The sequence below is a fragment of the Synchiropus splendidus genome, chromosome 14 (assembly GCF_027744825.2).
Source record: "Synchiropus splendidus isolate RoL2022-P1 chromosome 14, RoL_Sspl_1.0, whole genome shotgun sequence".
NCBI lineage: Eukaryota > Metazoa > Chordata > Actinopteri > Syngnathiformes > Callionymidae > Synchiropus > Synchiropus splendidus.
Window position 1 is genome coordinate 23,522,492 of NC_071347.1, and position 12,387 is coordinate 23,534,878.

At 49.3% G+C, this 12,387-nt stretch overlaps 1 protein-coding gene across 1 annotated transcript in view; it reads right to left on the reverse strand.

Moving 5' to 3' along the window:
- Positions 1 to 12,387, reverse strand: part of hydin (HYDIN axonemal central pair apparatus protein) — a 56,046-nt gene that overhangs the window by 41,140 nt on the left and 2,519 nt on the right. Inside the window, exons 2-8 of the mRNA XM_053884813.1 lie at positions 11,802 to 11,938; positions 10,824 to 10,905; positions 8,730 to 8,855; positions 6,629 to 6,745; positions 5,678 to 5,812; positions 4,251 to 4,450; positions 3,876 to 4,000 (exon numbers count right to left, since the gene is read on the reverse strand). Of these exons, the coding sequence (XP_053740788.1) occupies positions 3,876 to 4,000; positions 4,251 to 4,450; positions 5,678 to 5,812; positions 6,629 to 6,745; positions 8,730 to 8,855; positions 10,824 to 10,905; positions 11,802 to 11,818 (802 nt within the window). The 5' untranslated portion in view covers positions 11,819 to 11,938. The remainder of the gene's footprint in view (positions 1 to 3,875; positions 4,001 to 4,250; positions 4,451 to 5,677; positions 5,813 to 6,628; positions 6,746 to 8,729; positions 8,856 to 10,823; positions 10,906 to 11,801; positions 11,939 to 12,387) is intronic.

Here is a 12,387-nt window from a genome sequence, read left to right on the forward strand (position 1 = left end):
AGTGGCCCCGAGGAGCTGTCCATCTTCCTATTTAAACTGTGACAGCTGAGAGGGAGCCGTGCCCAGCGCAGGAGAGAGGTTTGGCAAACACACCAGATCACAGTGTTTAAAGCTCAACGCCTCTTGGCTGACCACAGGAAGACCAGCGGTATTTGCTGGCCATGTGGTGTTCAATGTACCTGCTCATAGAGCTGGTGACAACACTTTGGATTTGCTAAGTACCTGCTTGGTCAGACCTCCAGTCTTGTATGTTTAAGTTCCGTATGGGAGCTAGGTTCTGGAGATGAATCACGCGGAGGAGTTGGACTAAAACAGGGCTGATCCAGGAAGCAATTTTCATACCTGCTCCTGACAGCCTCTGCAGGGTTGACCCTACACCTATGTGTCTTGCTGTGTGGTGACTCAGAGCTGTCAGCTGTCAGGTGCTGAAGTGACAGCAACTCATTCCTCTTGAGCTATATTTTCATTGCATCTCATGCAGTGAGCCGCATGTTCAACCCAAAGCTAGAAGGCACTCAGACAGCGCAGACCTTGGCCTAGGTGCTCACACCCACCCGACACTATTGCCTCACAGTCATTTGTGCTGTATAGCCAGACGACGTTCTTAACAGAGAGGGAGCCAGTGGAGCAGGCGGTGCTTCTCTCTCAGCGTGACCAAGTCTTCTAAAGATATGTGGCTTTGGTTAGGGATCCAGACCACCAACAACATGTCGCTATCTTGGTCTGTCGTTTCCCTGATCCCTTCACCTTTCACAGCGAGTTGCTTTGCTAGCAGACAGACAAACGATATAGCGTCTCACGTGATCTGACGTCCAGACACACTTCTGTAATCCAGTGTCACACATCTGCCTGACACCCGCCCGGCATGATTCACCAGTCGTGGCAGGTCAGGGAACCGCGGCGTTCTTTCTGCAGAGTCAGCCGTTTCCCCTGACCTGAAACATACATGAGAGTGGAGCAGACCGGCGAGGTGTTGAATTAACAATGATCATCTCTTGATGGGCTGTAAGTGGTGTTCAGAACCGGCGCCGGCCCGCCCACTATAAAATCTTAATGTCCCAGAATGCGACGCAAAGCAGCGTGTTTAGGACGCAGCCAGGCGAAGGTCACGCAGGAAGATTTGCATTTAAAACATCCGACTCAAGTGCGGACGGGAGGAGAGGCGCAGAAGAGGAGTGATAAAGCTGATCAGCTCGCCGTCTCTCCAGCCTTATGTAATAATAAACCAGCATTTCTCACAAGGTGACTTTGTGGAGTCGCACAAGTCTTGCAGATAACACAAGGACTGCTGCGTCAGCACGCGGCTCTCACACACACTGTTTAGCTCTCCATCTCCTCCACTCATTTGGACTCTGGCTATCTCGCTCCATCCATATCTCCCCGCCGCCCGCTCAGCGCCGCACACACTCAACCACAGCAGCGTGCGCGCGTAATGAGAACGAAGCCCTGCCCTCCTTCCTCACGCTACACAGCTGCACTACGGTATTGAACACCACGGGATTTCTCAACTCAGATGACTTTTAGGAAGCCTTGAAGCTGGGAGCCAATTTGAGATGTGGGAGAGGCTTTGATGTGGCCGGTTTGGGTCAGAAACGAGGCTGATTAGGACCTGACTGAAGTCTGTCCCACTGGATAATTAACACACAGCATTTAGTGTTTCATGCAGCTCTGTGAGCCTCCTTGGGCTGAGGAGTCCTCCCACATCACTCATGATAGTGAAGTCAGGGCTTCAAGCGCCCAATGTAAAATGTGAAATTGTTCCTCTGACGCATCAAAGGCTCCAGCTTTGAGAGACAGACTTGACTGCGCTGGTTTCAACATGATGTCGCCGAGATTCTGAGGACCAACTGCTTCTGTCAGAGACCTGCCCAGCCGCTCCCACAGCTGCGGGTGGGTCACAGAAAGCAAACCTCCTCCAAGTCAGAGCTGAACCTCCTTTCTCTCCAGGTCACCTGGCCCACTCGTGTCACTTCAAATGAAGGCACGCTCACATACGTGCACTTCTCAAGACCCCAAAATACAAACAAAAGTCAAACTCAGCCTTCAGAAGAGAAGAAAAGAATCCATCAGTGTATTGGCAACAGTCTCAAGCAATCATGCATCAAAACAGCGTGTTCAGGATCAGAAGGTTGGTCAGTGAACAGAGAAGCTGAAATCATGCCTTAAAAATTTGGAAAGCTAAAGTAAGGCAACAGGTCAAAACACGGAGTTTGAAGAAGACATTTCTTGCTTGGACAAACGATGGAGGAAGGTCTGTGAAAGTGGCCTCTAACTTGAGCGCTGAGCGGTGAATTACTGAACACACACACCAGGAGTTCCAGGTGGCGCGAGCGGAAGGCAGTGGACCACTTGACCCAGGCGGAGGAGCCCGTGGACGCAGCGGTAACAGGAGGCGGCATTGAGCTGTAAACACAATCCACCGCAGCTATTATAGGCCAATACCCCATCGTGCTTTCAGCTGCGCTCCCTGAGGACGGTATAGATTCTGCTCTCATTACCATTCCTAATGTCACCTTTAACTTCCGGAGCCTTACACACACACACACACACACACACACGCACACGCTCCAGAGGGAGCTGTGAAGACTTGGACTCTGCTCAGTTGACTCCATCTATCACCCTGGACCTTCACAGGAAGGTGAACAGTCACAGGTGAGGGTCTGATGAGACAGACAGAGACTCCACCTGGCCCGCAGACCCATGCAGTCGGTGTGATGTTTGCTTCCAGAAAATGGACTATTTCTCTTATTTTCCTTTCTTGGACCATGGCAGAGGAAGATATGGTAACGAGCAGCACAGCACTGAGGTCAAGTTTGAATTGCATGTATTCATCAGTCAGTTTCCATCTGCTGGTCCAATTGCTTCGCATTTCCACCCTGGTGTTGACGTTCCTCCTGCGAGGATGAAGCTAAACAACGCTTTCCGCCTTCACACAGATTGTTATCATCTTGTTGATGGTGGTGTTTGTCATGTTCTTTTAGCTCCAGCCCATTTAACACTGCTGATTACACAAACTCTTCCGCCGCTGTAAATCTGCCGATATGATGAGTGTCGTTGTTGTGTGTCAGTGCGTTACAGATGGAATGAGGAAATCAGGCGCCACAGCTCGTCGTACTTCATAGCTCATTACTGGGCGGCACAAACAACACCGTCCACGTTCAGAGCGGAAACAAAACGGCAGCGAGAAGCCTTCCACAGAGCAGAGCCGGTTCACAAGACACCTTTGTTGTGCGACCAGCCGACACACTTCAGCATCGCTACCATAGTCTTCCTTTAATTGCTATGCCGACGCTGCAGTTGACGAACCCTTCTGCTCTATCTCAGTCAGAGTCTGCCTGGAGACAGACACGGCTCAAGTGAGGGCAGCGAACTTCACCATGAGGAGTGAATGTGGCGGAAGACATTCCTCATGAACAAGACTCCCTGGAGCAAATGTCGAACATCAACCAAGCAGGTTCCAGAAGTCCACAGGAACTCACACCCCGCTTCTGCAGAAGACCATGTGGGCTCACAACGTGGATGAGGTGGTCCAAAGGAGTGATAGAAGCCACACTAGAGAACCCTTCTGTCAGCTGAGGGAAGAATATCGAGGAAAGAAGGGGATGGAAAGCAGCATGGGATCAGAAGCAAAAGATGTCTGCTTCATGTTGGCACGCTCAGATGTTCAACAGACATTCTGTAGCAGCTACTTCCAACATGCCACATGATCTCCAACAAAGTCTTCAAGAGCCCAGTCATGAAGAGCCGTTAGGCCACACATCTGAGGACACACTCACGTCATATGGAGGTAGTAGGTCCGACAACCAAGAAAGGATCATGTTGGCCAAAGAAAAACGTATTTCGTGTGGAAACCGACCAGTTGCAAACTGTCTTACCAGTGTGATAGTGCAGCACCATGTCGTGCCGATGGTCTCCCGGGTTCATGGGGGTAAAGTCAACAGACACCTGCATGCTTTCGCCAACGTCCAGCGTGCCGGAGGTGGGCGACACAGAGAAAGGCCTGGAAGACACAGCAGGTGATAAGAACATCCCTATTGGGTCCCTTGTCACCACAATGCTGCAAGGGGTCCCTCACTTTCAGAAAGAGCATTTAGGTCTCTAAACAGACAAGCAAAGCTAATCGTCTGTACCGCTGTGCTACCAAGTGAGTGGCATCATGAGCACATCAACATCACTGGCAAGTTGCCCTTTAACACATCATGGTGGTGAAAGCTCAAGTACTCTTGACACAAGAAGGAAGTGTGACTCACCTCTCCGTCTTTAATTTGAACATGGCTCTGCTGTTCCCGATATTCCGGACCAGGTGAGTCCTCTGAGTGGTGGCTTTGACCGGGCACACGGGCAAATGTAACTCGTCACGAAAATCAAGTATGGCTCTCGGTCCAATGGCCCGGATGGGGACCTCGAACTTCTCCCTCTCAGTGGTGAAGATCAGCTGGTCGTGGTAGTCCTAGTAAAGCAGGCCACAGCGCACGCACATTCAGACGGCATCTCGCACATCAAACCACCAGCAACACGACCGCTATCGGAAATCTCAGTGAGCACCAGGCAGAAGAAACGCAGATCGAGTTGCAACAATTTGACATTTCCGTCTCAGTTTCCACTTCCACCGATACAATCAGTCCACAGAAGACAAACGGATGAGGCTGAGTAATGTAATATCTGACCCTTGACCCTCCACCTCCATGAGACCAATGCAAGTGCATCTGGACCCCATCAGAAATAGATCTCTGGCACGTGGACCAAATAGGTCTCTTCCATTTGTCTTCACTCAATAACAATCGAACAGCTAAGGAGACCTTGAAACTGGCACTGGGCAGATTATTGCTGGTGAATGGATTCAATTGATCAGTATTTCGACCACCACACGTATCAAACTCAAGGCCTGAGGACCAAAGCCTGCCCCTCAAATAACTCTACATGGTCCGTGAACGCATCATAGCTTCTCAAGAGATCTTCCTAGTTTACTACGGTGCGTGCTGACATCATGACCCATGAAGATCAAAGGAGCTTCAGCAGACTGCTTTCCAGCAAGCAGAGCTGAGAAATAATAATCAGGACATTTCCAAAAACGTGACTAAACCTTATCAATGTGGCCATGAACCATAGAGACTTGAGTCAGTTAAACACTATTCAATAAATATGTGTACTGTGACCTCTGACCCAAATATGTTCCACATATTTGCCCCTTGATTGAAAGTGAAAGAATAATCTCAATTTAATTTGACTATAATTTCGCATTCAAGTCTGTTGCTTTGGTCTTCTGTTTTTTTACAGATAAACAAACAACAAAAAACAACAACAAAAGACGATGACGGATGAGTGAAATTTCTTTCCCAACACACGATTCTCTCTAGGTTTTATTATTGGCACATTACAAGTATATTGCATTTGTTTGTCCTATCAGATATTTGATCATTGTTTTCTTTATTTCTACCCTGCTATTTGTCGTCAGACAACAGATGCTGCTGTAAATGTGAACCTTTTGAGATTAATGTGTAATGTTTTCCTACCCAAAATATGAGCTTCTGAACTGTCTTACGTCGTCACCAGTGTATTACCAGGTGACACGGCTGTTTCACCTGGTGTCAGCAGGTGAGGCATGAATTCCTCATTTGTCACCTGACATTAAACGCAGAGCCACAACAGGTCAAGTCAGCGTGTGAGGTTTGGACACCTTGTTCTCTCTGGGAGTGAAGAAGACGGTGAAAGTGACGGACAATCCGGGCGCCACTTTGATCCGGGCGTCCTCTGGACTCACGACGACGAACTGTTCAGAATCGTGATGCTGCAGCTTCACGTGCCGGGAAACCTGGGCCACATTTCCACAAACAGCCAATGATTTATTCACCATCACTTGACAGAGTCCTGTACAAAGTGCAGCCGTAAACCTCCTCCAACACGGCGTGACCTTTTCAACCACGCCGCTGTTTTCACACACAGCTGCACACTAAACACTTCCTTTTCTGCTGTTGGGCCAAACCCAGCGCCAATATTGAGCAGCGGTGGGATCAAGATGAAGTGGATGGTAGAAATACAAGCGTGTAGTCGGTGCAACTGATGAGCAGGAACTAGAAGAGAGTGAGAGCTGGCCAATCACACACCAGCAGCTTTTTTTTGGAGACAAAGCTAGGGATGACAGATGGCTTGTGGAGCAGAGATGAAGGAGAGGAGGACAACAGCGAGGTTCGTGACGAAGGAGTGCATGAAGATGCAGGACTTGCTGTGGAGAGCCCCCACTTGGAATAAAAGAGGAAGATTTCATCTTTTTCTCATTTACAGAGGAATATTTTGTTGTTCATGAGCGTTCATATTTAACCCAATAAACCACTCTCCGCAAGTCCAGAGGATATTTAAGTCGAACACCTGAACATTTCAAAACTTCTTAGGTACATGTACTTTGTACCTAGCAGTACCTTGGAGTGGATGGCGCAGAGAAGCAACCACAGATGAGGAGAAATTGATGAAGTTCTTTCATAACTAAAAAGCATTTACCAGAAAGTCCAACTACAAAAATGTTATTTCTAGCTTTTGTTCATCGGGAAAGGTTCAGTTTTGCTGTTAGCAACGGTGTTCACTCTTTTATGAGCGGCAGGGTATGACCTTGGTCGGCCACAGACAAACTCACCTTGTCGTTGTTGAACAGCAGCAGTGGGAACTCGTAGGTCTGCGAAGGACAGTAGTTTTGGAAGATGATCTCAGACGGGTAGGGCAGGAAACAAGCCTGGTCTGGAGCCACGAAGGACTGCGAAGGAAGCACCAGAGACGTGAGGAGCAGACGAGCCATTGCAGCCCAGAGCTGAGAGAGAAGCGGCTGGTGGACAGATGTTTCTCAACCCCGTCCTTGTTCAGAGGGCCACGCAGATTAGCTGAGGCTGTGAGTGACATCTTCATTCCTCCACAGGTCAGAGTCAGAAAGCTAATCTCCCTCTCCTGCGTCCACACGATAAAGGATGATGGCGTTACCCTGCGCCCTGTTTAAAACAGGTGCGGAGACGACTGGGAGGCATTTTCTGCTGTCGTGCTCATGCCATTATAAAACAGACACACAAGGGCGGTGACAGCGACGAGCAGCAGTGATGCCTATACGCCACGAACACGGTGACTGTGGCGCCACAACAGGCATGACACACGGAGCACCACAATCCACAGTGATGTGGGATATTACACACAAGAAGGGAGTCGCAGGCCAGTGTGAGCTGAGCTCTGACACAGGACGCCGCTCGACTCACGAGCATGTCGGAATGTCATGAGTGCCACGTGAAGGTCCTGCTGTTTTAACCGACATCTCGCCACAGTCAACTTGACTGTGGACCACAGCTTCAGCTCAACGAGCTGTTGATGGTGGAGGAGAGGAGCTCAGAGTGAATCTTCACCGCTGTGTGGCTGTGGGTTTTCGTGAACAATATTCACTGATCAGTGGGAGCCCAAAAGAGAAGGTTTGTGGCGCACAGCCACGACCCGCCAGCCTCTTCCACAGGCTCCTGAAGCCAGTTCATCACCTTCGACTGCTGTTTTCTCCTGACCGTAATCTGAATCACTTGAAGACGGCTGTCTGGCGTCAGTTTAAAGCCCCTGATATGCATCGGACTCCAGTGACCGCATCACTGAACTGTCAAGGTTTTGCTGTGGCGAGAGCCCTGCATATCCACGCTGGTCAAGTTTAAAACGAGGGGTCACTCCTCACCTATTCCAAAAATGCCATCAGGGAAATACCTTCTTAACAGAGAGCAAGCGATTAGGGGTTTTAAATAATAGGTTTCATAGAAGCTGCGCGTCTCTACCAGAGTGTGAGCTGCAATATTCAGAAACCCTCATTACGCTGTAATTAATTTGGCTGGCAGTCAGAGAAAGTCATTATAATGTCCATAAACTACTTTGCCCGAGTCAGCAGGAAATGATCCACGAGCTGAGAGGTCAAGCGCCGTGTGAGGGGGGAAATCAGAAGTTGCTGCTTGTAAATGTTGAAGCGGGGAGTGATGAATGCACGTCCCATTCTAATTACCATGACCTGCTTTTAATTCCTCTCTGGGCGCAGTTCTGTTGACTGGTCCAATATGCAAATGCACTCGTGACCATGGGAGGGAGAAATGGGGGTGATATGAATATGCATAATGAGCAGGATTGTTTCATCCGAATTCATGTGAATGTAGAGTTACGGAGACCCCAGAGGGAGGCTCTTCTGAGAGACAAATGGATGGCACGGCCCTCGGGCTCCTGGAGCCTGCAGCATTAGTCAGACCCAGGCTCCACTCAGACGAGCGACAGAGGGACGGCCCATTGTTGGCTTCCTGTCGTCTACAGTCAGAAACTTCTCTTCTCATTGAGTTCAGTGGAGTTTTCATTTTGGACTGGAGTCTTTGCTGAGCAGGGCTTTTAGTTTCACCACCAGCCAGAGATGAGGCTGAAGGGGTCGGATATGATCAGAAGACACGCATAGCACACGAGGCTGAAAATATCAGGGCTGACACAGTAGTGATGACCGTGGAAAAATCTTATTTTGTTTTCAAAAGGTGTGGCGGGATCAGAAGCAGGGAGGTGCCGACTGAGGAGAACCTCCAGGCTTCCGTCCCCTGGTGACACCAGCTCAGCCGCCGAGGCTCCTCAGCGCCGGGAACCCAACCAGAGTGGCTTTAGCGTTCACAGAGCACCTCGACTCCTCAGACAAATCCTGGCCAGCATGAGAATGGAAGAGTGACGCAGTATTTACTCGCGGGGCTGATATTTACTTTGGCATGTGTGACCAAGCACGTCTCAAACAGCTCCAGGATCCGGGGCGGGTGGATGACGTTGATGTTAGCCAAGCGCTCCTCTGTGGACTGCATCATCTCCTGGGCGTAGAAAGACGGGGTCACCTGGAACACAGCAGCAGATCACATTCGAGCCTGGAGTAATCACTGAGTCAGCACTTTTACACGAGTCACAGCTCTGGATCCATTACACCTTCAACTCTCCCCACAACACCTGACTGTGATCAAGGCGTGCTGCTATTTTACTGCCCAGCCTTCAACTCGCCCTGAGGGGTCGCTGACGGGACACAAACAAGTCGAACCCACACGACTCGTTCAACAGGAACGGAGCCTCACAATCCTGGACAAAAACATGTTTGAGGAGCACAAGACGCTCGTCAGGTTCTCCGCTCCTGCACTCGCTCGAAGCTTCACGTCACTAAACTGTCAGAGGTTCACTCAAGGTGTCGCGGCTTGTCTTGAGCGCTTCTTCCTTCCCACCAATGTTAGTGGCCATGGCACTCTTGGCTTTGTTGTTTGTTTCCATATGCGTGCGCTGCGCGACAGGTTTGGTCCAGCATCTCCCGAGTCCCAGCTCTCAGCTCAGCACGCACTGATGTGACGGAGCGACTCATAAAAGCTACTGAGAGTACAGGCAGGAAGATAACAAGCTCAAGAGTTGGGGAGATTATTTAAAGCCGCCAGGCAGGAAACAGGCGTCAGGGCCGCAGATTAGCATCAGCTGATGCCACGCTCATGGTAGAGATGCTAATATTCTGCCTCTCAGCCTGCACTGAAAGTACCTCACGGTGAGTCTGGAAATGATTCTTAGCAGAACGTCCAGGTGAATTATTGAAGGACAGGGGTTTTCTTCCATGCAATATTCAACGTTTGCCCCGTGTCCTTCCTTGGCGCTACACAGCCCGTTTGATTTAGAGACGACGGGACGCTTGAGTAAACATCATGGCTGGGAAAGAACAGAGTCGTCCGTAGGTGGATTGTTCAGTGGTATTCACGCAGCCATGAACACGGCCGGACGCAGCAGACGACCTGGCAATCGGCAAACGATGATCATGTCTCAGCGCTGGAAGTCATGGTGGAGCACATGACAACTCTGCCATCTCTTCCCTTCTCAACACAGCTAAATATCCCACTTTCCAAAGCCATTCCACAGGCTTGTCATGCAGAGCTGGAGGAGGTTCCTGGGACAGCGCCCGTCACCCAACCTCACAGCAGCAGTGGAAGATGGATGGTTGCAAAAATCATACAGTGAACAGAGGCAGTCACGCAAGGGTGTAACACTGAGACATTTTCTTCCCAACATTGTGCGTTACCTCACATCACTACCTACTGTGTTTTGGTCATGATACTAGCACTCCACATTGATAAGCCACAAAAGTTCAACATCTTTTCTCCTTCATCTAAACTAGACTAGACTAAACTAGACTAGACTAGACTAGACTAGACTAGACTATACTAGACTAAACTAGACTAAACTAGACTAGACTAGACTAAACTAGACTAGACTAAACTAAACTAGACTAAACTAAACTAGACTAGACTAGACTAAACTAGACTAGACTAGACTAAACTAATCTAGACTAAACTAAACTAGACTAGACTAGACTAAACTAGACTAGACTAAACTAAACTAGACTAAACTAGACTAGACTAAACTAGACTAGACTAAACTAATCTAGACTAAACTAAACTAGACTAGACTAGACTAGACTAAACTAAACTAGACTAAACTAGACTAAACTAGACTAGACTAAACTAGACTAGACTAAACTAATCTAGACTAAACTAAACTAGACTAAACTAGACTAGACTAAACTAAACTAGACTAAACTAGACTAAACTAGACTAAACTAAACTAGACTAGACTAAACTAAACTAGACTATGATTTTTCATTTCATTATTATATCATTTATTTTCACAGAAACTAGTCTTTTTCTGTTTTTGATTAAACTCTCATGCTGGTATTTTAATGCTTAGAGATGCATTCACACTGTATTTTGTGGGTTGTTATAGCAGTCTATTTGGACTTCATCCACATGCCACAGTGGTCCATTGCTGTCAGACACACTCACCCTTCTGGGCTTGCTCTCCTTGTGGCGGAGCTCCAGGTGGCAGGGCAGAGAGGCTTTGCTCTTCGGCTTCATGGTTAAAGTTCTGAAAAGAGGAGAGAGGTGGTCTGTTTTAGAGACTAGATTACTGTCCAGTGTACAGAACAAGAGGTCCACACGAGAGCACGCCATCTCAACTCCACCAGAACACACAGCTCGGTGTGTGTGCTCACACCTTGGGTGCCTTACAAAGACGTCGAAACGGCACGTGACTAAAGACTGGAAATCTGATCAGCAAGTTCAGATCAAGAACTAGCTCCAGCACCGAAGTGCCTACAGATAGGAGCGGATCAAGGCCAACTCTGGCCACCATATGCCAGGGAGTCACGCCGCTCTACGTGTCTGGAGTCATTTTTCCACGCTGTTTCCAAACATCAAGCCTGGCGTTGTCTTCCACTGACCCTTTCATGTTCATGTCAACTGTCAGCAGGTCAGACTCATGCTGGTTGGTTGCGCTCTGCGTCACTTCACACACTGATGAGTATATTCCGGGCTCCACCTTTTATTTCCCTTCATCACCTTTGATTCCTCGATGCAGTGTGTGGACTCACAAAGGCACATGTGCTCAGCACAAAGCCAACACTGGGGCTGGTCAATGGTCGGTGAAAGTTGCTAGTGAAGGAATGGATCACGCAAAGACCTGAGGAAACACAGGAGCAACCAACCAGCTGTAGCACAAAGCTGCCACTCTTCAGCTCACTGTTGTCCTCCTCAAAGGGCCGCGGTGCTCCACCAGTCAGGTCTCTGGAGACTGGCATCAGGTGATGATCAGTCTGCGGCTGCTGACACCTGATTGGTTAAGCTGCGTGTGTGTTGGACCAAAACAGCGGCCTTCTGAGGACCCCTGGTTTACAGTCCTCAACACGCTCTCTAGATGAATAGCATGTTAAACTGCATGCTGTTCTTTCTTGACTGGACCAGCCGCACAGGACTGAAGCTCACCTGACAGACGAACTCATCCTCTCTGGACCCCCAGCACGCTGGTCTGGATGCCTTTGGGCGACCCCCTCCACTGGCCTGGAGGCTGGTTCGGTCTGGTCCGTCAGGGGAATGGAGTCTTGCAGCTCCAGACGGGAATGCTGTGATCACATGCACGACCAGAAGAACCAACGAGTCGGTCCCCGTGGAAGGGTCAGGTGTCAGGACGGTCAAAATAGCACGTAAATCAAGGAGAAATGGGGTCCGAAGACGGCGACACTGGAATATAACAAAGTAGAGTCTGCAGGCAAATGCTTTCTATCTAACGGCCTGCGATGGAGATGATGGTGCAGTTAGCAACAGTCAGCATCAGCCAGAGACTCAGAGAAGAGCTCGCTCGGCGAGTCAGTCAAAACACCTCCAGCTCGCTCTCAGGACAGAGACGGAAGCCGTGGAGTTGTTCCTCCTTTCTCGGTAAGCAACATGGCGTCAGATTCCCGAGGCAGTTCGCTGCTGGCCGGTGAAAGTGCTCCTCCCTGGCCCTGGCAACAGATGACTGGTTGATAAGACGGAGAGTTGAAGTCACTCCCATCCGTGCCAACAACCCTGC